This window comes from Phocoena sinus, chromosome 12 (genome assembly GCF_008692025.1).
Source record: "Phocoena sinus isolate mPhoSin1 chromosome 12, mPhoSin1.pri, whole genome shotgun sequence".
In the NCBI taxonomy this organism is placed as follows: domain Eukaryota; kingdom Metazoa; phylum Chordata; class Mammalia; order Artiodactyla; family Phocoenidae; genus Phocoena; species Phocoena sinus.
This window is the reverse complement of record NC_045774.1, coordinates 68,252,106-68,279,875: the sequence shown is the minus strand read 5'-3', so window position 1 is coordinate 68,279,875 and position 27,770 is coordinate 68,252,106. Positions and strand designations below refer to the sequence as shown.

General features: G+C 37.1%; 1 protein-coding gene across 1 annotated transcript in view; it reads right to left on the bottom strand.

Annotated features, from left to right (window-relative positions):
• RNGTT (RNA guanylyltransferase and 5'-phosphatase) overlaps positions 1–27,770 on the bottom strand; it is a 220,623-nt gene that overhangs the window by 100,191 nt on the left and 92,662 nt on the right. The window contains 1 exon segment of the mRNA XM_032651577.1: positions 12,703–12,771. Coding sequence (XP_032507468.1) covers positions 12,703–12,771 — 69 coding nt within the window.

Genomic DNA, 27,770 nt, shown 5'->3' with positions numbered 1-27,770 from the left:
AAAGTCTATCTGACAGAAACATCACAGACCTTTTAGTAAGAGTGGTTCCCTATGGTAGTGAAGGGTAAAAAGGAGTGAGGGGAGAAAGGAGTGTCAGCATCCCACACCAACCCCACTCACAACAGCTGCCAAGGGACTGTCACATGTACAAACAAACCATCATTTACTTCTGTTCTCTATTCATTTAGATGACTATGAGTATGAGACCACTTCGAAAACCAACACCAATCTAAGTTATTAAATCTAGGAAATATTAATGATTGTACAGCTTTAAAATATTTCATAATGGGTACCTAATAACAAATTCTAAACGTAATTTTAATATAATATTATTTGTAAAATACCTACTAACTATCCTTCACATTCTTCTCTCTGGAAATCATCTAATGGAGAATAGCATATACTGACTCTTCTGCTTTTACACAGCAATAGTTCAAGTACATAAGTCATTCCTCATCTGACTGTACACCAAACCATTTATATTAATCTGAAAGCCTAGACTTGACATGACTGAGAATTTCAAAGCACCTTTATGAAAATCAATGAAATGCCTGACAAAAATTTTCAGGAAATTATATTTTAAAAATACTGTAGTTCTGAATTACCGAATATAAATGCAACGACATAGATCCCATGAGTAAAATATATTTAAATACCTGTTCGAATGTAAATTCTACTTCAGTAAAATCATGTCTGATCATGTGCCTACAAAACAATTAGTAAAATACTCAATAAATACTTGATAAAAAATTTTAAAAATATGGGCTTCCCTGGTGGCGCAGTGGTTGAGAGTCCGCCTGCCGATGCAGGGGACACGGGTTCGTGCCCCGGTCCGGGAAGATCCCACATGCCGCGGAGCGGCTGGACCCGTGAGCCATGGCCGCTGGGCCTGCGCGTCCGGAGCCTGTGCTCCGCAATGGGAGAGGCCACAACAGTGAGAGGCCCGCGTACCGCAAAAAAAAAAAAAAAATTAAAAAATAAAGTGAAAATTTTTTAAACTTATAAAATATTAGTCTCAGGTATTTTTAAATTTATATGTTTAAATAGAATATTTTAGATTATGAAATGACTTAAATTAGCACTATTCACAAAAGACTATGTATATCAATAATTATTTAAAAATCCTTTTTTCAAGTTCCCCAAAATAATAAGGTCAAAGATATTATATAATACAGGGAATTAAGCATTTTAAATATAAATATTTGTGAGTCCTCAAACTTGAAACACACTTGCTGAATATAAACAAGGGTACAAAAACATCCTTTCAAGCTACATTTTCCAATGTATAATTAGGGGGTAATGCATTTTAATTTCATTAAACTCACCAGCATGTATCTAGAGTAAAATAATTATCAAAGCTATATTTAATTGATACATATAATACTTAGTTCTACAGAAGCAAATCTGATTTTACCAGGTGAGTTGTTCAATAAAAAATTAGAGATAGATTATGTCTGAAAGCAATTACCAATACTACCTGAGATGTCCATTATTATCTTTAAAAAGAAAAAATGTAATGAATGCAGATGTCAGGCAACCAATTAAGATGCTTAAGGAAGTGTTTACCAAATGAGAGCAGAACCTGGCTTAAAGGTACAGGATGGCCATGTGCCAAAGAAGTCCTCTAAAACTAAAAGAAAATGAAATGGAGGCAGAAGTGATATACCTGCTATACAAAACAGTGGTTCTCAATTACAGATTTTACCCCCCAGGGGATATTTGGCAATGCCTACATTTTTGGTTGTCACGCTGGGGAGGGAAGGGTGAGCTACTGCCATCTAGTGGGTAGAAGCCAGGGATGTTTCTAAACATCTTACAACGCACAGGACAGCTGTACACAGCAAAGAATTACCCAACCCAAAATGTCAATGGTACCAAAGTTGAGAAACTGATCTAAAGGAAGCTAGTAGTAATAACAACAAAGAGGACAAGATATCTGGTTCTCCTTTGCCTCTACTAACTACTAACTTCATGATTCAAAGCAAATTCAAAGTGTGGGCTTCATCTATTTCACTTGCAAAAATGCAAGAGCATTTTGCTTGCCTAAAAACAGGATATCTAAACCAGAGATACCTAAAATGCTTTGTAGCCCATGCTACTCTATGATTTCCACTAGTAAAATGTAAGCAGTTATGTTATCGTAATATATATTCCAGGCCCTGCACTGAAACCTGAGACATACTGTCCTCTTCGGAAGGCTCACATCCTGAGGCTAGGAAAGATCCCTGGCCTTACCATATATTAGTTTTATTTTTGTTGTTTGTCTAGAATTTAGTTTTAAAGAAAGCAGAAAAGATCCTCTTTGGTAATTCTACTGGACAGAAAAGTAAAACAACTCTAGATTTATTGACTTGATTATATCCTTTTGCTCATGTTTCACTGAGAAGCAAATAACCAACACCTATTTTGCAAAACAAGACACATAAATATCCTGTATGGAGGGAAAGTCCCTAATCAACACTAACTACCTACTATGTGCCTAGTACCATACTAGTTGGGGAAGATACAAATTCTCCCAAGACAGTGGGCTCAACCACAGTGAGGCTTTTGATATAACCTCCAAGAGAGATTAGAGAAGTACTCAAATGAACACAAACAAAGTTGCTGAGGAAGAACAACAGAGAAACATGAAAATCAGGGGGTAGGGGTAAAGGAAGTTTTCTTGAACAAGAAAAATGCATGAATTGAATTCTGAAGAATAATTAGGCTACAAGAAAGTTCTACACAATGAGAACACAAATATACCTGAGTTGAGGGGAAGTCTGCTCAAGTTTTCTGAGACTAAATTGGCCCAGTGCTCTATGCTGTTCTTGTTGATGTAGAGGAGGTGAAGAGTCGATCTCCTATAAAAATAGCTCAAGGCAACCCCTTGGTATTTCATTTCTAAAAAGTTACAAACTTGGTAAAGATAGTAGGGAGAGATATCATAGAAAGAAGCAGGGGAAGAAAACAGAGAATTCCATTTTCAAAAGCTTGCTGACATTTCTCATCTGCTTATGGAAGTTTTACTACTACTTATGGAAAGTGAAGTTGTCATTTGAGAGTAAAATTTAATATTAGAGAATTAATACAATTTCTTGGCTTAATAGGTTGGAAAACTTACTCAAAAATACATTTGTATTACTATTTCTATTATCTGATTCACAAGTCTAATTTCTTGCTGTTGTTTTAATATAAAATAACCTATAGCTTACATTTCTAATGAAATAATTTCGGAAAAAATACAGTTACACAAAGACCTCTGCAACTTCAGCTTTACTTTCCATGTCTGGGCAGTTCCATATAACTACACATGAAATTAAACTTTAACCAGTAAGGAAATGGGGGTAAAGACAAGTTAAATGAAAATACCCAGTTAGTATCAAGACCAGTTAATAGACCTGAGTAAGAATACTAGAAAAATGAGGGGTACTGAAAGCATGCAGTAAACTCCCTCTTTTTACAGATTAACTGGTAACCCAAATCGTTAGACTTGTCCAAAAAATTCCCAAATCACAGTAATACAGAAATCTTTCCACTATTAACAAAAAAATACAGATTTATATCATTTGTCCAAAAGCAAATGATGAAAGGTTGGGTTAGATGATCTCATATTATAAAACTGTTCCAAAAAGAACCAAGTCAGTTGTATTCTAATTACTTTTAGCCTAGTTCTGTGTGGAGTGGTGAGTAGGAGGGACAAGCAACTGGCAATGCCGTGTCTAGTGGGAAGAGGGAGCTCAGACAACCGAATAAACCTCAGCACCTAAACCACTTACCTCTTCTCTCCCACTCAGGCCCCACTGAAAGCCTACTGAACCGTCTGTCCTGTCTCATCTCCGGCACACGCCCCATCTCCCAAAGTATCCTGGCCCTACTCCCTGGGCCCACCAACGTGCCTCTGCCACTCCATCAGTCTGCACTCTTCTCACACTGCCGCAGGGTCAAGTTTCTTCATAGCCCTTTGAGGGCAGAAACCCTGCCTTTATCCAGTTTTATTATTTCTTACTCAGCAATGTGTATAACATACAGTAGACACCCAATTTATTAGATGAAGGCATGAGCTAATATATTCCAAAGCTCAGGATTAACTCTCCCTTAATATCCAAGACTACTGCCATCTGGTATAAAATTCCACTAACTTTGACAGCTAGCAGATTCTCACAGTTTCTCCTCTTCTCTGGTGGTCACAAGTCTAAATAAACGTAGTCTACTGATAGGGGAATCAAACTCTAGATACAAGTAACATCTGCAGCCTAGTTACTTTATACATCAAGTACGTTACCCTCCTTTTTTGCTAATCTGTGCAGCGTAGTATCACTAAAATAATTTTCTCTGCTCCTAGTACTGGTACGAAGAAGAGCATTGTAAGAACACAGGGGAGAGTCACACTCACCGAATCAGCCGGGCTTCCCCAAGGAAGCCACACCTAATTTGATATTCAAAGGCTGAATGGGAGTAATACCGAAAGGAAGAAAACAGTTTGTTGCAGAAGAAACAGCTGGTGTAAAGATGTACTCATTACAAATACTTCAATTTGCAGCTTTTACAAAATGAATTGGTCTACCAGTAAAAAGCCCCACTGAAGTTATCAATGAACTTTGACAACAAAAGGAAAATTTATTCTAAATTGACAAACTGTATGTTTTAAAATATTTCCTCCTAGAAGTCTGAACTCCCCTAAGCATAAGGGATGGGAGCTATCAATAATAAGCCCTATCCTTCTGCTGATTCCAGTATGTCCCGAGATGCTCAAATTAGAGCACTAACAAAATATACATTAAAATACATGGCCGGACAAATCCTGAAAAGCAATGTGCTACCTTCCTTGAAAAGTGGAGTGGGAATAAAAATGTATTAACAAATTTGTATTTACTTATAAATGCATAAAGAAACTATGAGAAGATAAGTTAAAAACAAACAACAGTAGATAACTGAGGGAGGCGAGAAGGAGAGGGAGACTTTCTTCTCTGTATTTGTCTTACTACATGTTAAATATCTGTATTATCTAGTTAAAATTCAAATTAAACATATACCACTGTAAAACACAATTTTAAAAAAATCTACCATTTATTTTTCAATATTAAATGTTATCAATAAAAAAGAACTATCCCTAATTCACTGTGTTTAACATGTATCATTTATGTGAAAACTGATTTTGCACTTTATATATTTACCTTCTTGGAATTCACTGATTCCTTCATTTTGTGAAGTCCTTATTTACATTTATTTGTCCTTTTCTCTGCTAACAATATGTCATCATTAGCAGTGTCTTTTTGTTGTACAGTAACAGTATATATCTATATCTAGCTAAGGCTGATTACAAATTATTCCTCTTCAGCTGTTTATTTTGTCAACAAAATTCAATGGAAAAGCAAATGTTTTATTTATTAAGAAAGCTAGAACAATAATATTCTTCTCTTTTCTTCTTCCTTACACAAAAGCAAGCTAAGAATATTTTGCTGTGTTCCGAAAGTTGATTAAGGAAAAAAAATTAAAAATAAACAAGGTGTATTTTCTTCCTTGGCAGTTCACTATTACAATTCTTTGGAAATTATTACATATTTCTCAATTAAAAAAATAACATATTTCGGGGAAAGATAGAATGACACTTTTCCAGTCTGCCAGGAAACAGAGCCCTTCTTCAATTGAAGACCTATCAAAATATGCAAGCAAATGTCATGGCAACAGAAGCTTTCACCATGGTAACATCATCTCTGCTACAAAGGAAAACCACTCTAATTCGTCATGTACTTCAAGACAAGACATTAGACTAATTCCAATTTTCATTTTACAATCTATCCATAACATTCAATATACCTGGCAGTAGTAAAGACTTAATAAAAACATTAATATTTCACAAGAAAGCAATATTAAAATCAAAGCTGACTCTATTTACATGCAAATTGATTAATGGGTGAAACATAAAACCAAACTGACCCACCTTACAGAAAATCAAGATAGTGATGAAAACATAAAAAAACAATTCTATCACTATTGCTTGAGAGTAAATACTCTAAACTCAATACAGAAACAATTCTATGTTTTACTAATCACAATATAGCTGGCAGATAAAACAAGAAAAAGTCTTATTTTAATAAAACAAAGAAAATATTTCAAGTTTTTATTACCACCTCTATTTTGCAATTCATTACATGTAATTCTGTTTTTATTTCATAGTGAGGAGTATTAATGGCACAAAAATTCTTATCTAGAAACGTGTCTCCAGATGACAAAAGTAAAATCAAATATGATTTTTAAAAGGTTAGAAATCAATCATTACTACAAATAAAAATTTACTATGCTACATAAATCATTAAAACCGCTTGCAAAAGCTAGTAAACAAACACGGATTATCAACTTTATAAATTAAACTTAAAGATCTAATAGCTGTCAAGTAGAAGATCTACTACCTATAGCATATTAAAATGTCAAACGGCCAACTTAAAATATTCATTTTTAGGTAACAAACCACAAAAGATTAGCAATTCAAAATGTCAATGAAATCGTAAGACTGAAAACCTTATGTATAAGGGTCTAATAAAACCTATCTGGTTTATGGTATAGACTAATAACCAGATGGAAAATTCAATCCGAAGATACTTCTTTTTAAAAATGATCACCTCAGTTTGTTCAAAGTTTGAGCTTTAAGCCTGAGAAAGACTAGAGGTTCATATTAAAATAAACAGCCAATTTCTTCTTCAAAGAAAACAGCCAATTTCTTCTTCAAAGAAAATACCCATTTTTCTCAAAATATTTAAATATTTTGGCAAGTATAACTTATACTTCAATTTTTTAAAACACTGTTTATGAATAAAGTAATATAGTTAAGTCACCTTTAAATAAAAATATCAGTTACTTTCACATCAACAGCAAAACACAAGGGGAAACAAAAAGGCAGCATGGGATAAAGAAGAGAGTAAGCTGGCTTCAAATCTAGGTTTGGTCTTTAACCTGAAAACAAGGGAAAATCACTAGAGATTAAGGAGGAAGACCACTCTGGATATGGTATGAAGAAAAGACTGGAGGGGGATAAAGTGGAGGCTGCAGGACCAGTTAGGACACTGCTGCAGTGGTCCAGGCAAGAGGCAGTGAATGACAAGTCACGCTGGAGTGTGGCAGTGGTAATGGAGAGAAAAGGGAATAATTTAAGAGAGATTTAGGAGATAAAGCAAGATTTGGAGATGGATTAGAGGGATAAAAGAAGGAAAGGCGTCAAGGATGACATCTAGATTTCTCACTCAAGTAACTGCATATAAGCAACTGAGGGATGAAATGTTGGGAAAGGATCATTTTGTACAGTTTGTATGTTGGCTTGTTTGTCTGGGGAGTAGGGATGGAGTTCAGCTTCAAAGTATACTGAGTTTCTGGTGTTTTTGAGAAATTTAAAAGGTAGTATCAGGGTAGGCAATTAAATAAACAAATCTGGAGCTTAAACAGAAATCAAGAGTCTGAGTCAGGCTTACAGGAAATAACTCAAGTGTGGAAGAGATTTCAAGGGAGAGAGCAGAGCATGGTAAAAAATGAAGGTCCAGCATACCGAGCCTTTAGAAACTCTGAACTTCAATGGTTAGTAGAAGACGAAAAGCTTGAGTGAGATGGAAAAGAAATGGCATGAAGCCACGCAAGAGAGTATTTTTAAGGAGGTGTGGACAGCGGTACAGACTACCACTAGATAATCCAGTAAGAAAAGGGCTGAAAAACGAACATGATTTTGCAAGGAAAAAGATCACTGGTGACCTTTCGAAAAAGCAGTTGATACAAATGGTATTTACTTAGATGAAGCCCCTTTTAAAACACAATCTTATCTAGAAGTACAATATATAAAAGAAATAAATCAGGGCTGTGGTGAGATAAACAGAATGCTTACCTAGTAACCTATTCCTGCACATGGTCCCCTGAGGCAATTCACAGAAACCCATAACTTTGGAAATTCATGTTTTGAAACCACTGGGCTAGATAATTAGAAGTATCTTTTCTGCTTCGATTTACTATAATTCTATAAGTGCAATTTAATCTACTTTTTTTAAATTGAGGCTTTCATGGTAATTAATGACTGCTGTATTTTAGGAAATATCAGATACTAGCACATTTCTTTATAAACACAAAGAAATATCCTAAGCTTTATTTTCCTGAATATACCATCCATTAGCTTTACTTGTCCTTTTTCTTATAAAAGTAATAAACTAAATGCAATTCTGGATGTGTTACAAGGTTATGTCTCTGAAAAATAGAACATTAAATCAAAAGGTAAATGAACTTTCTTCTAAGCTGGTGTTTGGGGTTCTGCCCTCAATAGAATCATCACTTTAATACAGTATCTTTATCACTGTTCCTCAATATTTTGCCAGGATTCAAAATACTTTCTTCTTCTTCTTCCTTTTTTTTTTTTTAGTAGTAGTAATATCTTCTACCTTCTACTCAACTTCTGTTCCCTCACTATAATTACTATAGTGAAGCAGAATTAACTTCTTGCTAAGTTTTAAGTAACTAGCACCAAACAAACGTAGGCCCAGAAGTTTTTACAAAAGTAGATGCACCAAGAATCCTCTTCATTTTTTGCCCTTCATTTGCCTTTGGAATATGTCTGTGGTATTAGAGAGTGGGCTGCAGATTATAAGTCAAGCTTTGCCCATCCCTGACCAGGATCTTCTCTCCACTTTATGCAGCCTCACTCAGATCGCTAAGCTGGTCACTCAAAATAGTCCCTTTCTTCATTTATTTAAACTGTTGGCTCAAGGAAGCCAACAGATGCAAAACCACACATTGTGAGAAGTTTGGGGGATTTTCTGATAAATGTTGTCGACTAAACATGTGCATTTATATCCACTTTGATTTGAAACCTCACTAAAATGAGAGTTACAGAAAAGAGAATCAATAGAAAAGGAAAAACAGGGGAGAAGACAACAGCAGAAAACAATGCGTCGAATTCTGGAAAGACAGAAAGTAGATGGAGAAGTTAACAGAGCAGAGAGCAAAGAACACTGAATACTAAGCGCTTGCAGCAACCAATACAAAGGCAGAGGAATTCCTGCTGAGTTCCCCAGAACAGGCTTCGTAACATACAAAAACAGATACTGAGAAGGTTGCGAGGGGGTGAAAGGGAGACCTGGTACTGGAAACAGACTGGGTAAAAGTCTTCACAAGGAGAATTTACACCTCCAGCTTCCCTCCTCCACCCTGGCAAGAGGCAGGAGATGTTTATTCTGTGGCAAAACTGAAGAACAGAAGCTCCAGTCCAGAAGATTCAAGAACCACAGAAGAGGAAAAGTGAACCTTGGAGAGTGAAGTGAAAAGTTTACCTACTGAAGAACACACCCTCGCCCCTTGATCTTCTCCATGCAGAGAATGCTAAAAAGCCAGGCAAATGCCACCCAGCAAGACACTGGAGGGTTGGTCTGAAGAATTCCAGGGAAAAGAACTGTGGATTCTAAATTTGCATATCCTCCAAAGTAAAAATAAAGGGTGAAAACGTATTTTAACATGACAAAAAATACAGGTTATCTCTGATATACTGTTTTATTTTGTCATAAGGGTCTAACACTCACCCTGCCTGCACTTCATTATTAAAACTGAGTTCATCCAAGATTTTAGACTTCCCCAGAAGGAAAACTTAGAAATGCTGGCAAATTTTACATTTTAAAGTTCTTGGCCTGATTAAGAGTCCTAAACTTCTAATTCAGAACTTGCTTTAAAAAGAAAGCCTAAAAAAGGAAGGTAACTTAAAACCTTAGAAGGACCAAAATAGAAATGACACTGGGTATTAGGGTCTATGGCTATTAGTTGGAAATGTCATATCAAGCTAAATAACTGCAGCAGGCTGAAAAATGGCCCCCAAAGATATTCAGGAAACTTTATGCCAAATGGTACGCCACTTATACCATAAATAGACAATGGTATCGCTTACCCTAAGTAATAAGTAGCATTAAAAATTAGACATGATGGAAATGAACCAATGATACTAAACTCCAGTAGAGAACATTGCCCTTTGAACAGTGTAAAACTAAGTCCACACTCATTTTGTTAAAAAGGGAAAGATTAGCAAATCTTAGATATTCAAAACTAGAAATAAGTATAATTTATAAACTGAAAGAATGTATAAAAACTGGAATGGGACTAAATTCTCATTGTGTAATGCAATGTCATTTAATGCCCTGTCTCTGGACCACCTAAAATCATGTCTCCTGCCACCACTGGAAGCTACACCTGTCTGTAATCAATTCTCTTCTTACCTCCTTATACAAAAGACCTAGAGCGGGGCTTCCCTAGTAGCACAGTGGTTGAGAGTCCGCCTGCCGATACAGGGGACATGGGTTCGTGCCCCGGTCTGGGAAGATCCCACGTGCCGTGGAGCGGCTGGGCCTGTGAGCCATGGCCACCGGGCCTGCGCATGCGGAGCCTGTGCCCCGCAACAGGAGAGGCCACAACAGTGAGAGGCCCGCGTACCGCAAAAAAAAAAAAAAAAAAAAAGCTTAAACTGGATTGGAGAACAGTAAAAGACCTGAAAAGAGCTCTACCTTATTCATTGAGAAGGCAAATTTAACATTGTAAAAACACTGATTTTCTCCAAATTAATCTAACTTCAAAGCGTTTCCATTTAAACTCCCAACAAGAATTTTTGGGTAACCTGACAAACTGATTGAAACTTGTATGTTAAACCAAATATCCACAAATACTTAAGAAAATCAATTATGAAGTCATCGTAATAACAAGTGTGGTTACTAGAAGAGGGACAGACTGATAAACCAACTTACTACACTAGACATCACAAGACTCACCTGTCAGGCCATTTCTCTTACATATACCAAAATCTCATACATGCATGGGTCTGAACCACCATGAGTTTAACAGAGTGAAACACTGTAATTCCTGTTATAGTTAGATTTTATTTCTTTCAATCCAGGGAGATTAGACTTAGAAAATACTGGAACTCAAAGATCTAATGTCTATCTTCCTAAAATAGTATTTTCTACTATTTCTGTCCCCAGCCTCTAACTCTCCTCCTCCTGCGACCACAAAAGATTTTTCCCTCCATCTGTTTGGCAAGGGGGGCTGGGAGGAAGACAGAAGCCAATCATATACCACGTTATACCTAAATTTGCATAATAGCAGAGTTTTACTATATACGTAAAGCATATATAATATAGCGTTTAATACATAATGTTCAAAAATATTACAGCCTCCTTCCCTTTTCTCCAGGTACCCAGTTTGATGTGTCTCTACATAACTTCACAACTAGCTTGCACCCTAATTTCTAAGGATAGAGTTAGTGAAGGCAAAATGAAGCTTATGACAAGGTGTGGCACATGAAATACAACTCTTTCCTATAAGAGCAGTGGTTCTCCTACTTGAAAACGCATCAGAGTCACTGGGAAAGCCTGAGAAAGCACAAATTGCTGGACTCCATTCCCAGCAGTTTCTCATCAGTAGGTCTGTGGTGAATGACATTTATAACAACTTTCTGGGTGGTGCTAATGCTACCTTGTCCACAGGCCACATTTTTTTTTTTTTTAAAGAAGATGTTGTGGGGAGTTTATTAATTAATTAATTTATTTTTGCTGTGTTGGGTCTTCGTTTCTGTGCGAGGGCTTTCTCTAGTTGTGGCAAGCGAGGGCCATTCTTCATTGCAGTGTGCGGGCCTCTCATTATCGCGGCCTCTTTTGTTGCGGGGCACAGGCTCCAGACGCGCAGGCTCAGTAGTTGTGGCTCATGGGCCTAGTTGGCCCACGGCATGTGGGATCCTCCCAGACCAGGGCTTGAACCCGTGTCCCCTGCATTAGCAGGCAGATTCTCAACCACTGCACCACCAGGGAAGCCCACAGGCCACATTTTTGAAAAGCACTGCGCCACAGAGCACAGGTTCTCAAGTGAAGGCAAATTTGCCCTTCAGGGGAAATGAGGCAGTGAATGTGTATAGTTTTGGTTGTCACAAGCTAGAGGGGTGGGAGGGAGAAGTAATACTGGCACCTGGTAAGTACAGACCAAAGATGCTGTGAAACATCCTACCACGCACAGGACAGCTCCCCGCAGCAAAGGATTATGTGGCCAAAAACGTCAATGATGTGGAGGGAGGGAAACCTTACCATCAGTAAAACATAATTACTCCAAATATATGATCTGATCATTAAGTTGGTGAAAAGTTCTTCAGTGAGTTTCAGAAATCTGACATGGAATAAATATGCAAAGAATTGTGTTTTTCTTCAAATATTGATAACTCTAAATTTTACTCACCCATGGCAAAATGAAGTTTTAAAAATATTAATACTTAAAGATATACTGGGCTACAGAAAGAAATAAGCATTTATTTATATAAGGTTATTGGTAGATATCTAGTAAAGAAACAAAACATTCATTATGCAAGAGTAGTAAGAAAACTAATTATAAGACTAATAACTTCCTTGAAAAATAATGATCAGTCATATTTATTTCCTAAGCTAAGTGAAAAGCAAATAACTGTTCATTGTACTATTATATGTATTTAGTATAAAAGAAGTATTTTATTTTATAATGAAAATTTGTTTTAAGGAAAAGCAGTGATTATAGCAGTAATCAATCCTAAGTAAATATATTTAAGGAAAATGTACTTTATATATACATGCATGGGCATACACGGATACACACACTACACACTTTATATATACATGCATGGGCATACACACATACACACACTACACATACATACACACTACACACACACATGCACACAGAGACAAATGTACTTACTCCAGTGGGCTGGAAAATGAGACCATCCATTTCATGGCTGACTTCTTTGGCAAAGTTTCCTTCAAGTAGCTATAAAATAAACACACATATTTTTAGAAACACAATAATCGCTTTAAAAGTTTTTTAATTTTTTGTAAGCTTTATAAGAACTTCTTAATACATAAGCTTTAAAAATGGAAATACAAAATGGGGGAGAGGGGTGATCCAGAGGGATCTAGGTTAATATACTGTAAGATTATTTTTTAATATATGAAGGTTTCCATTCCATGGCAGGCTAGATATCTCGAACAACAGTTCTAACTACAATAACCAAAATGATGGATAAAATATTAAAAAAATTTTTTTCTTCTTCAGTTTTATTAAGATATAATTGACATACAGCACTCATCTCATACAGATACAAAATAAAAATAAATATATTTTTTCCTTGTGATGAGAACTCAGGATTTATGCTCTTAACAACTTTCATATATAACATACAGCAGTGTTAATTATATTAGTCATGCTGTATATTACATCCCTAGTACTTATTTATCTTACAACGGTGGTCAAAGGTACAAACTTCCAGTTATAAAACATATTTTTACATGCACTATGCTGAGCCAGCATAAAAGGAAGGAAGGCACAGGCCAAAACCGAAACAAAAGTAGAAACGTTGGGAAGTAATAAATAAAGGGAATAAAAATAAACATACACAAAAAAGGAGAGCGCAGAGAATCTTGCTTGGGGATAGATGGAGCCGGGATAAGATTCTCTGAGAATGGGTAAAAAGAAGCTAGCTCAAACATGGGGATCGCAGCCCCAAAATGCATTATCTGTGTTTTCCCCAAACCTTCAAGCAGAAAAATTTAACCTTTCTTTTTGTCCTACTTTTTGCCTCATTTTTTGTCTTTATTACATTTTTTTTCAAGCAAAAAAACTGCATTGCAAGGAATACACAGCATGAATTACAAATAACAAGCTTTTTCAATGCCATATCTACTGTAAAGCAGAGTTATAGGCCCAACGCTCTCTAATTAGTGCTGAACAAGTAGTTTTAAATGCTTCTCTTCCATGGATTTTTATATTATTCTGAAGAACTGAACATATGCATCACTGAGTGAGGACCTCCACACTGATTTTCTGCATCTCAGGGAAGAGAGCAGAAGATACTTTCACAGAGCCAGGAAATAATGTCATGTGACCCAGAGTCTGGCCAACTACCAAAAAAACATTTAGGATGGTTCTGGGATTCAAATATGTTCCACCAAAATTTTGGATATGCTGTGTGTTATTCAATCACAATCTTTCATCACAATCACATCCTCTAAAAAACCACTACACTTAAAGGCAGATTTGCATTCCAAAAGCAACAATCAAAATGTCCAGCATATTGCACATGCCACAAGATCTGTGATTCTCCTCCCAAACTGTGGCTTCATCTTCTCTGCCATTTCACTCCTTGAAATCTGTAATTTCTCTAAACTGGGGGCAGTTCAGCAAAGAAAAGTAAGAGCAATCCTAGTTTCTAACTGCTTTAAGACCAATTTGAGTTTGATTAATCTACACTTCCGTAAAGCTGTAATGCTCCTTAGTCAAATTCATGGGGACAGATATTACAGAGTCTTGGGGAGGAGAGAACAAGGTGTTAGCGTTTGATGGGTACAGAGTCTCAGTTTGGAAAGATGAAAAAGATCTGGAAATATAAGATGGCAACGGTTACACAACAATGTGAATGTACTTAAAGCCACTGAAATGTATGCTTAAAAATGATTAAATGGTCAATTTCATGCTACGCATATTTTACCACAATTCTGTTTCAACTGTAATGCTCTTGATATTTTCTTTTTTGTTGTGTTTTGTTCTTTCGTCTTATTATGACACTAAGAAAGTGGGGAGCTTGCAGACTGGGACTCTTAGAGCCATACTATACAGAGTTTGGCCAAATAGGTAAAAATTTCAGACCAGATCTGAAATTGATCTCCAATTCATTCATAGGTTTAAATGACCTACCCATATGAGTAGGAAACTGTTGAAGTAAAAGTGCAATATGGATTAAAAGTACTGATTTCTTATAGTGAACTAATGATGGGTAAAGGGTCAAACAAGAAAAAAAATGTATAAAATTGATAATTCTTGTACTTCATCATGTAAGAAAAGGTAACCTACTAAATTTATAGCATAAAATCCTGCTGAGGAATGAAGCAATGAAAACAAAATGCCACAATTATCTTTTTAAAAACACTTTTCAAAGGTTAAACAATTTGTTCTTTTATAGTAGGTACATCATTTACAGCAAGTAAACATAGCTTTTCCATTCTTAGACCATCTTTCTCCCATTCATATACTGGACCGTCCCTGTAGATAAAGTATATATAAAGTTAACAGTATAAAGTATAGTGTTGGCAAGACTCTGGATAACATGATGTTACCTGCTGCAGAAATGCAAGTAACTTCCTTTTTTATTTTACTCTAACTTTTTAAGAATCAGAGAATTTAAGGGACTATGAAACTTCTTAGGTCAAAAGAATACTGCTTGTTTTCACTCGTTTTACTGCTTATTGATTACTCTAGACAATATTTCTTTCTTTACTTAATACATTTACAATATTACCTAGCATATATTAAAGACCTACTATAAAGTGTTGTTGTGCTTGGTTCTTAATATATGTACATCATTCAAAACACACAACTCCTCATGAGATGTATAATTTTTAATTTTATATTACTATTCACTTCACCAGAAAAGGAAACTGAGACCATCAGCAATTAAGTGACTAGCTTCAAGTCAGACAGCTAAAAAAGTAAAATCACTCAGAACAGATTTCAATCAGACTTTAATTAAAAATAAGAAAATAGGGGACTTCCCTGGTGGCACAGTGGTTAAGAATCTGCCTGCCAATGCAGGGGGCACGGGTTCCATCCCTGGTCTGGAAAGATCCCACATGCTGCAGAGCAACTAAGCCCGTGCACTGATGAGCCCGCGTGCCACAACTACTGAAGCTCATGCGCCTAGAGCCCGTGCTCCGCAACAAGAGAAGCCACGGCAATGAGAAGCCTGCACACCACAACGAAGAGTGGCCCCTGCCCGCCACAGCTAGAGAAAGCCTGCGTGCAGCAACGAAGACCCAACACAGTCAGAAATAAATAAATAAAATAAATAAATTTATTTGAAAAAAAAAAAAGGAAATAACCAGAGAAAGTCTCTGACTCTCTGAAACAAATGCCCCAAAGACTTCTGAAACTTCCCACGTATATAGGTCCTCCAATCATCATTTAAAAATACAGACTTTAAATGTATTGTAGCATGTACTATATGAGTAAGATACAAACAAAGGAGGTAAAATTCTTGGGGTGGAGGGAAGTTTTTTTTCAGCGATAAAATCTAAAAATTTTCTTGATTTATGTAATAAATATATATAATTCATTTATTCATATTAGAAATCACATATATAAAATAATATGTTAAATTTAAAATATTGCTTTTTTCCAATCATAATTCCTGAAAGAAAATTTATCCAAACTTGTTATGAGCATCTTCTCTATATCAGTGTCTTTATCGTTAGAGCCAATACTTAAAGTCACTTAACACATTTCCATTATTTTCACTGCTATCTCTGAGTTATAGCATACTTCAAATTATACATGAGACTGTCACTACAGATGTTATCTTAAGCTACAAGTACCGTCTGAATAACATTAGCAAAGTTTTTCCCCCCTCATCCATTCCTTAGGTCTGTATTCATAATCTTCAAAGTGTTCACCATCTTTAAGGTTATCCTTTTTTTTTCCTTTTCCTTTCTTTCTTTCCTTCCTTCCTGCCTTCCTTCCTTTCTTTCTTTCTTTCTTTATGGCTGTGTTGGGTCTTCATTGCTGTGCACAGGCTTTCTCTAGTTGCGGCCACGGGGGGCCACTCTTCGTTGCGGTGCATGGGTTTCTCATTGCGGTGGCTTCTCTTGTTGTGGAGCACGGGCTCTAGTCACACGCACTCAGTAGTTGTGGCTCGCGAGCTAGTGGCGCACAGGCTTTGTTGCTCCATGGCATGTGGGATCTTCCTGTACCAGGGATCGAACCCATGTACCCTGCACTGGCAGATGGATTCTTAACCACTGCGCCACCAGGGAAGCCCCTAAGGTTATCTTTTAAAAGCTTTTTATGGGAAAGTTCCACCTTTACTTACGGTGTAAAATATGTCTAACCTGACAATAAATTTTTTAAAAGCACACAATCTATAAAATCATAGCTTTTGTTAAGGTTTAGAGTGTTGAGGTTTCCACAAAATCAGGTAAACTGAATCCCAGGCCCTCCAAAGAAAGATGAGACACATGAACCCATTCACCTTTGGAAGAGCATAAGAGGAAAAAATGGCTGCCACAAAAGTGGGTACAAAGAAAAACTGAAAGTTTGATCAATTCTTAAAAACCAAGTGTGGGTTAGTATAACAGTATAGAATCCCTGGAAGCTCCAAACACAAGAGGACTCCAAACCTACTCACTAGCTCTATTCCCCAGGTTTCTATCAGGATTCACAGGAAAGATCAGGGGTAGGACAAGAAAGATGAGAAAGCCTCACCTTAGTTGCAAACAGACATAAGATCCTTTCCAGACCCTTCCTGATATGAAGTAAAGGCCATCTGAGGATAAAGTCGTCTGCAGCTACACACAGTTCCAGAAACAGCCTTGGTCCAAGGATATTATATTGATAAAAAGGAGAAAAACTTGCTCCTGCCAAAACATCCCACTTATGCAAGGCAAAATTCAGCCTGCCAAGAGGGAGAGGTCAGCCCACTGAGGGGAAACCCATCCCTGAGACTCAGGTGCTCAGGGTCTGCTTAACAGCAAGGCTTGAGGAGGAAAATTAACAAAACCCCACAGTCTGCACAAATCAGGCACTGAGTGACAAGAAACAGTCGATTACATATGAAGGAGAATGCAAGAGCACAAAAATAGACCACTATGTGGTATAGGCAAGCAGAGCCCACTGAAAGCTACAAGTGAAGCAGGAACACTGGAGAAAACCCATTTTATACTCCAGTTCTCTCAATAAGCTCAAGTAACAGAAGTTATCTGCTTAAGGAATCTGAAGTCTTCGGAGCACAGAAGATAACTATATAGCAATACAAACCCATGTTAAATACAGATTATTCAACCACTAACCCCGCCTCCAGCAAATGAAGCTTATTAAACTTAAAGGAGAGGTTCACCCATTACTAAGCACAAAGACATCTACCTCAGTATACATTGTTCATACAGGAAAAAATGCCCAGCATCCAATCAAAAATTACCACACACACATACAAAGCAAGAAGAAAATGACCTACATTCAATAGATAAGGCAGTCAATAGAAAAAAACATAGGGATGGCCCATATTTTGGAAATATCAAACAAAGATTTTAAAATAACTTTAACATTTTAAAGGAAAAGGTGGAAAACATGCATAAGCAAATGTGGAATTTCACCAAAAAGTTGAAAATAATAAAAAATAAGACAAGTGGAAATGCAAGAAATAAAAACATAATATCAAAGAAAAAGAATGCTAATCAATGGGAATGACAATCAATGGGATTATCCACTGACTGGATAGAACAAAGGAAAGAATCACTGAACTTGAAGAAGAAAAGAGTGTAGCACTTTTTCCAACTGAAATACAAAAAGGCAAAAGGGGAGATGTTGGGGTGGCAGGGGTCAGGAGGAAGAGAATGAGGAATCAAAGAGCAACAGTAAAGATGTCTTAAAAATACTTACAACACGCAGACAGAAAACCAGAAAGAATATGGAGGACTGTAACAACAATGAAACAACGTGACCTATTTGACATTTTATAGAACACTGTACCCAACAATAGGAGAAAATACTTTCTTTTTCCAAGTGCATACAACACACTTATAGGTCAAAGTCATACAAGGTTGACTGTGCTCCCGCAGCCTACAGTTTTAAAACATTCTGTCTGTACAGAAGTAAGCTGATTCGACATTTAACAGTTTAACTTCCTCTATTCAAATGTAATCTCTGTGAGGTTAAGTATCACACCTAATTGTTCCTGTATTTTTGTTTTATTTTATTTTATTTTTTTTGCAGTACGCGGGCCTCTCACTGCTGTGCCACGGAGCACAGGCTCCGGACGCACAGGCCCAGCGGCCATGGCTCACGGGCCCAGCCGCTCTGCGGCACGTGGGATCCTCCCAGACCGGGTCACGAACCCGCGACCCCTGCATCGGCAGGCGGACCCTCAACCACTGCACCACCAGGGAAGCCCTGTTACTGTATTTTAAGCACCTAAAAACATAGTCAAATATACTATCATTTAAAAAGTCAATAGATTAAGCAAATAAGCTCAAAGTGTCAGGTTAACCAGAAGCATAACTTAACTCTATTTCATCCGTGTGGAACCAAATCCACTCATCCTAAAGATTAATGCACATTTATTGATAAAATAAGGCTATGAAATTAGCTACCAATTCATTATGTGTATGGTAACACAGTTTAAAACTGTTTGCCATTTTAATGCAAAAAACTTAATCCCCCAGGGACTCCCACAGGTTTGATAATTTACTAGAAGGCCTTAGAACTCAGAAAAGCACTATATTTATTGCTTAATTTTGGTAAATACATACTGAGAATAACTTTAATGAAATTAAGTTGGTCTCTCCTAAAACCAGTAATAAATACAATTTTGCAAAGTTTAATCATTCTTTTTTAAAGAGAATACTACTTAGATCTCCAAAACCATTTATGTGACCAGACATTTTCTTTCCTTTTCAGGTTCACAGTATATAGAAGTAGACTTCAGTTAAATTTGTTTGTGGATGGGTAAAATTACATCCACACTAAAGAGTTCAAAAAAGATAATGATACTATTCCTTTAATGTCTTCAACGTATTTTCTTTTGGTTTATAATTCAACAAACATGGCAAATTACCGTAAGATTTTAATTCAGAAATATACAGCTGTTATTATAACACCTGTAAACTAGAGCAAATATTTAATATTTAGAGTACTGTTCTTCCTTACCTTAAGTATCCCCCAAAAGTATACTTTTGTAAACTTTTAGAAGAAAAAGGGGGTAATACGAATTAGGGGTCTCCACCCCTGGGGACCAGGCCGCACAGCAGAGGTGAGCAGTGGGCAAGCTAGAAGCTTCATCTGCCGCTCCCCATCGCTCCCCGTCGTCCACATTACTGCCTGAGCCATCCCCCACCCCCTCCACCTCCCCACCCCGTGTCTGTGGAAAAACTGTCTTCCAGACAGTGCCAAAAAGGTTGGGGACAACTGATATAAATCATCTTTTTTTTCTAAAATGACTTCTTAGCATTTCAAATAGACTACAGAAAAGAAAAGGATGTTAAGGGGAAGGTTTGAAGTAGGAAGAGTCTAGTACACTAACAGATACAGTAACAGAGAAGGCCAGGTGGGGCTCACGGATTAAAGAGCCCCAAGAAGAAAGAATGAAAAGAGCAACTTCTAAAAGGGGTGCTTAAAGAGCTCATGCAACTAATATACACATGCCTCCACATAATCCTCATCCCAATGGTAGACTCTCATAGCAATTTACAGCTATTTCCAAGACTTTACTTTCTGCTTTTGTATAAAGAGTCCTAATCCTCTGGTCATATCCACCAGCTACTCTAACTTTAACCCTAATTTTTCAATGCCATCTATCAAACTCACAACAAGGACTTTAGCACTTGGGTCATGGTCTTCTTCTTCATGTGTGCCGCCATCCTGCAGGTCCACTTATATGTGGATATTTTTCAATAAATATGTACTACAGTACTATACGACCCGTGGGTGGTTGAATCCAAGGATGTAGAACAGAGGACCAACTATAAAGTTATACTGGAATTTTTGACTCCACAGAGAGTCAGGGCCCCTAACCCCTGTGAAATTCAAGGGTCAACCATATTCTACACTGGTCTTCTATAGTAAGCGTACACTATTGCTTCCCAGAAAACGCTGGCTACACAACATTGCTCTGATTATGACCATTGTTCTTAAATGTTTCTTCTGCACATCATACTTATGATAGCCACATTCCATGTGTTCATATAAACTTCATTTAAATATCCCACTAACCTCCACACATGTTCAACAAAGTAAGCAAGACTGATGGCACACACTGGTGGAAAACAAAGTAAAAAACAAATAGATGCTCTGATCTCAGCCTAATCTATTCAAACACCTGGTTTATTTGAACCAATTTTATGAGCTAGCATGGAAAAAATATGGAGTCCCTCTCTCTATCAGGAAAGATATACTCGCCTTTTTCACAGCCCATATTTTTTCACATCTCTGAAAACAAGACATATCTTACAATTGATGATATAGCATATTTTAATCAGCAGAGGTCTCTCAAATCCAGTGGTACATAAAATAAGGGAATGGTCTTATAATTAATAGCATCTTATTTGGTAAAACAAGGTACAGAAAACATGGTTCTGGGTGAACAAGAGAGTCCTCTGATAACCTTATGAAACTTCATTACTTAATGCTGCAGAACAAGATACAGCCAGTCCCCAACTTATGATGGTTCTACTTACTTTTCAACTTTATGATGGTCTGAAAGCGATACACATTCACTAGAAACTGTACTTTGAATTCTGAGCTTTTCCCCTTTTCCCAGGTTAGCAAAATACAGTACAATACTCTCTGGTGATGCTGGCAGTGGCAGCTAGCCACAGCTCTCAGTCAGCCAAGTCATCATGAGGGTAAACAACTTATACACGTAGAACTCTTATGTACCTATACAACCATTCTGTTTTTCACTTTTGAAACAGTACTCAATAAATTACATAAGCTATTCAACACTTTATTTAAAAATAGGCTTTGTGTTGTATGATTCTGTCCAATTGCAAGCTAATGTAAATGTTCTGAGCACATTTAACGTTGGCTAAGCTAAGCTGCTATGATGCCGTAACCCTGTCACAAGTCAAGGAAGATTATCCATGCACCAGAATCACACCTATGATTTACAATTTGTTCTCATGTATTTGTCTTCAGAATCTTAAGCCTTATTAGCAAGAATGCTGGAACTGAGGAGTTTAAGGCTTCTCTAAAGTGACTTCTGAAAGTATTTGTAAAACCACACCCAATTAATTAGATTGACAGGATTAGGCCACATATTAGGATTAATCTGTGACCCTACAATCCAATCAAGTTCTTTAGTGCTTCACTTGCACCCTGTGAGGTCATCATCACAGACTAAATTTCTATGACTAAACATTATACAATATATATTCAAATATATTTACTACTGCCATAAGTAGTAAAGCACATAAAATAAGGAGCCCCAAGTCCATTTTCCTAGAAATTTTGTAATTATTTTAAAATTTTATTGCAATCCTTCAACAATGACACATTTTTTTTATATTTTACTTTTGGTAAGACTGGCTCTATTTGGGGTATAAAAATGACTAGATGTGTGTTCTATAACCAAGAAACACAATCTAACTAAAAAATGTATGTCCCTGGTTTTCCTAATCCACTCAAAAGATTACATTTTCACAACCATGTCTCCAAGTCCATTCTAATTTATAATCATCTTTTCAGTTCTTGAGGGAGAACTGAAACACAAATTGCAGGTTTCAAGAAAGTCTGAAAGTGTTAATTATCTACTCTTCAAGCAATGTGATGAGGGCAGTGAATTTTTTTTCTTTAGAAAAAAAAGATGTACTACTATAAAAGTTACTTGTGCTGGAACTAAGTACCCTCCATCATTTCAACAATGATCAATAGAAGGCTCACTTAATTTTCTATGCAACTAGAAAGGGCAAAGGCTATTATTTAACTTCAATCTTTCATTTTAAAATTCTAATAAAACTACTAGGTCAGACATTAATACCAAAATACTGGCTCACATTGATAAGAGTTATACACTTTAAAAAAAAAGTGTTCAGCTGAAATTGAAGACACTTGTATGATAAGTCAACCCTGTGCCTTTGTTAACCTGTAGTAAATTCACAACCACAGTTGGTTAGAATAATTTATCAGATTTTTTTAGAAAAGGAACTGCCTCGTAATCACTTTAGAGGCCAATAATTATTTTTTCTTCTGAATCTACCAATACCTATCTCCTGGATGTTAATTGTAAAAAAATTTTTAAGCTCTTATACTGAGCAAACATATAGAAATTTCCCCATATAACAATTATGAGTCCATAGAAATGTTTAAAATATATTTGGCACCAGATATAATGATTTCTGCATGCTTCAGTGAACAAGATTTACTACCCCAAAAGAAGTTTCCTGGGACAATAAATCTTGAGGCTCACTATACCAAAGAAATTAAGAATTCTCTTTATTATGCATTACGGTGATTTTCTTAAATTCTCCTCTGAAATGGTAAATGAATGAGATTGAAACGATCCATCAGGCCATATTCAATTTCAATGATGAATGACATATTAACAGACTAGATAATACAAAAATAAACACCAGAAATATGAGAATATATAAAGTTAGCCTCATTTCATCTTGTGTCTGCCTTTAAACCAAAATAGTTTCACCATTATATCTGTAATTACATAAAAAAATTAGGCATAATCATTGAGAACCTCTATGTGTGAAGAACAGTTCTGCACATTTAGGCACGGTTTTTTTCTTCTCTTCAACCACAGTTATACTAACATACTCTCAAAGCTACTTTTTTTTTTACTGTGATACAAACAATAAAACACTGATAAAGTCATATAACATTTATATATATAAATAACACACTTTATGGCTAGATTTTCTTTATGAACTACTAGTGTTAGACATACAACTATAAATTTATATTTAAGGATAAACTAAGAAAAGAAAGAAAAGGCAATACCTAGAAAGTAAATCTGAATGCCAGATGAAATACATACATACATAAAACCTAAACTTCCTATCTAGCAAAGTATGCAAGAAAATAACAGATGAATATTTATAAAATCCTTATTAAACTAGATGAGTACATGCCCTTGAAATTAAATGTAGTAAAAAAAAAAAAAAGCTTTCGTAATTCTCTGCTTAATCCTCTCAACAGTTATTAGAGAGGAGATCTTCACATTCATTACTCTTTCATCCTACATAGCAAATATTTTACTTTCAAAACAGTAATAAATAAATCATTGTAAAAATATTTTCCACAGAATTTTAATAAAGCAGTCAAACTGGACACAAGAAAGTAAAACGACTCCAAGCAGAGAAAAGCAATAAATTCATTGCTAGAAACTTTTAAGAGATTATTAGGTCTTTTCTTTTTCCTTTCCTTTTCCTTTTTTTTTTTCTTTTAATTTGAGTGTGTGAGATCAAAGAGGAGGATGGAGTCTTGCTTATTTTTTTTTAATCAAGCATAATTTCCTAAAACCATTCAAGATTGACTCCTTGCACAGTATTCCACTATATCCTAACTACATACAACCCTGCAGGGGACATAACTAACTACCCCTAAGAGAAAGGTGTGGAGAAGTGGAGAGAGGCAGACAAGCAGGAAATGAAGAAAGACAACTTAGTAGAAATAACTTAGCAGAAACAGAACTTTTCAAATGGGAAATAATCCCAGTTCAGGCTTAGTCACATTAAAGAAAAAATGTGGACTTTACCAAACAAGACGGCTATGCATGTGTGGTGGCTAGAGGCAGATGAGAAGTCTCTGTACCTTCCTTTCAATGTTGTTGTGAACCTAAAACTGCTCCAAAAATAAAGTTTTTTCAAAAAATCAATTAATAATAATATATTAAGATTAAGTAGGGCTTATCCCAGGAACAAAAGAAAGCTTCAGTGTTAGGATATATTTCCATTTAATACATAAAATAAACAAATCTAAGCAGAAAAAAAAAAAAACCAGTATTCTATCTATAGTAGATAAAAAGCAATTGGACAACACTGAATACCTTTCTTGATTAAAAGTAAAATGACTCAGTAAAATAGAACCAAACATTCACTTGCTCAATCTGATAAAATAGATTTCAGACTCAAAGACAGCATACAATACTTTAAAGAAACACTAGAAGCATTCCCACACAAATCAAGAACAAGACAAGGATCCCTATAACTATTACTACAATTTAAAATTGTACTTGTGTGTACTGAATTAGACACGAAAAAAGTTAATGTATAAAAGAACTAAAGCGATAGCTTCAAGATGGCAGAAGAGTAAGACGTAGAGATCACCTTCCTCCCCACAAATACATCAGAAATACAGCTACATGTGAAAAAACTCCTACAGAACACCTACTGAACGCTGGCAGAAGACCTCAGACCTCCCAAAAGGCAAGAAAATACCCACGTACCTGGGTAGGGCGAAAGAAAACAGAAAAAACAGAGACAAAGAATGGGGACGGGACCTGCACCTCGGGGAGGGAGCTGTGGAGGAAAAGTTTCCACACACTAGGAAGCTCCTTCACTGGCAGAGACGGGGGGTGGGCAGGGGGGAAATCTTCGGAGCCACAGAGGAGAGAGCAGCAACAGGGGGTGAGGAGGGCAAATCAGAAAGATTCCCACACAGAGGATCAGTGCAGACCAGCACTCACCAGCCCGAGAGGCTTGTCTGCTCACCCGCTGGGACAGGTAGGGGCTGGGAGCTGAGGCTCAGGATTCAGAGGTGGGATCCCAGGGAGAGGACTGGGGTTGGCAGCGTGAACACAGCCTGAAGGGGACTAGTGAGCCCCAGCTAGCCGAGAGGGAGTCTGAGAAAAAGTCTGGACCTACCTAAGAGGCAAGAGACCATTGTTTTGGGGGGTGTGAGGAGAGGGGATTCAGAGCACCACCTAAATGAGCTCCAGAGGTGGGTGCGAGCCACGGCTATCAGTGTGGACACCGGCAACGGGCATGAAACACTAAGGCTGCTGCTGCAGCCACCAAGAAGCCTGTGTGCGAGCACAGGTTACTATCCACACCTCCCCTCCCAGGAACCTGTGCAGCCCACCATTGCCAGGGTCCCGAGATCCAGAGACAACTTCCCCAGGAGAACACATGGCGTGCCTCAGGCTGTTGGTACATCACACTGGCCTCTGCTGCCACAGGCTCGCCCTGCATTCCATGCCCCTCCCTCCCCCCACCCCACACCGGCCTGAGTAAGCGAGAGCCCCTGAAGCAGCCGCTGCTTTAAGCTGGTCCTGTATGGGTGGGGAACAGACGTCCTCAGGTGACCTACATGCAGAGGCGGGGCCAAAGCTGAAGCTGAACCCCAGGAGCCATGCGAACAAAGAGAAAGGGAAATCTCTCCATGCAGCCTCAGGAGCAGCAGATTAAATCTCCACAATGAAACTGAGGTACCCTGCATCTGTGGAATACCTGCATCTGTGGAATACCTGAATAGACAATCATCCCAAAATTGAGGCAATGGACTTTGGGATCAACTGTAGACTTCGGGTTTAGTTTCTGCATCTAATTTGTTTCTGGTTTTATGTTTATCTTAGTTTAGTATTTACAGCTTATTATCAATGGTAGATTTGTTTATTGATTTGGTTTCTCTCTTCCTTTTTTTTTTAATATATATATATTTTTTCCTTTTTCTCCTTTTGTGAGTGTGTATGTGTATGCTTCTTTGTGTGATTTTGTCTGTATAGCTTTGCTTTTACCATGTGTCCTAGGGTTTTCTGTCTGTCCTTTTTTTTTTTTTTTTAAAGTATAGCTTTTAGCACTTGTTACCATTGGTGGATGTTTTTTGGTTTCGTTGCTCTCTTTCTTGCTTTTTTTTACTTTTTTATTTGTTTATTTTTAATAATATTTTTTATTTTAATAACTATTTTATTTCATTTTTCATTCTTTTTTTTTTTTCCTCCCTTTTCTTCTGAGCTGGGTGGCTGACAGAGTCTTGGTGCTTCAGCTGGGTGTCAGGCCTGAGCCTCTGCTGTGGGAGAGCCATGTTCAGGACATTGATCCACCAGAGACCTCCCAGCCCCATGTAATATCAAACAGCGAAAGCTCTCCCAGAGATCTCCACCTCAACGCTAAGACCCACCTCCACTCAATGACCAGCAAGCTACAGTGCTGGACACTCTATGCAGAACAACTGACAAGACAGGAACACAACCCCACCCATTAGCAGAAAGGTTGCCTAAAATCATAATAAGTTCACAGACACCCCAAAACACACCACCAGACGTGGACCTGCCCACCAGAAAGACAAGATCCAGCCTCACCCACCAGAACACAGGCACCAGTCCCCTCCGCCTACACAACCCACTGAACCAACCTTACCCACTGGGGGCAGACACCAAAACCAAAGGGAACTACAAACCTGCAGCCTGAGAAAAGGAGACCCCAAACACAGTAAGTTAAGCAAAATGAGAAGACAGAGAAATACACAGCAGATGAAGGAGCAAGGTAAAAACCCACCAGACCAAACAAATGAAGAGGAAATAGGCAGTCTACGTGAAAAAGAATTCAGAGTAATGACAGTAAAGATGATCTAAAATCTTGGAAATAGAATGGAGAAAATATAAGAAACGTTTAATAAGGACCTAGAAGAAACAAACAGTGATGACCAACACAATAAATGAAATTAAAATTTCTCTACAAGGTAACAATAGCAGAATAACTGAAGCATAAGAATGGATATGTGACTTGGAAGATAAAATAGTGGAAATAACTAGTGCAGAGCAGAATAAAGAAAAAAGAGTAAAACACATTGAGGACAGTCTCAGAGACCTCTGGTAAAACATTAAACGCACCAACATATGAATTATAGGGGTCCCAGAAGAAGAGGAGAAAAAGAAAGGGACTGAGAAAATATTTGAAGAGATTATACTTGAAAATTTCCCTAATATGAGAAAGGAAATAGTCAATCAAGTCCAGGAAGCACACAGAGTGCCAGACAGGATAAATCCAAGGAGAAACATGCCAAGACACATATTAATCAAACTATCAAAAAAAGAAAAAATATTAAAAGCAGAAAGGGAAAAACAACAAGTAACATACAAGGGAATCCCCATAAGGTTAACAGCTGATCTTTCAGCAGAAACTCTGCAAGCCAGAAGGGAGCGGCAGGACAAATTTTAAGTGATAAGAAAGAAAAACCTACAACCAAGATCACTCTACCCGGCAAGGATCTCATTCAGATTCGACGGAGAAATTAAAACCTTTACAGATAAGAAAAAGTTAAGAGAATTCCACACCACC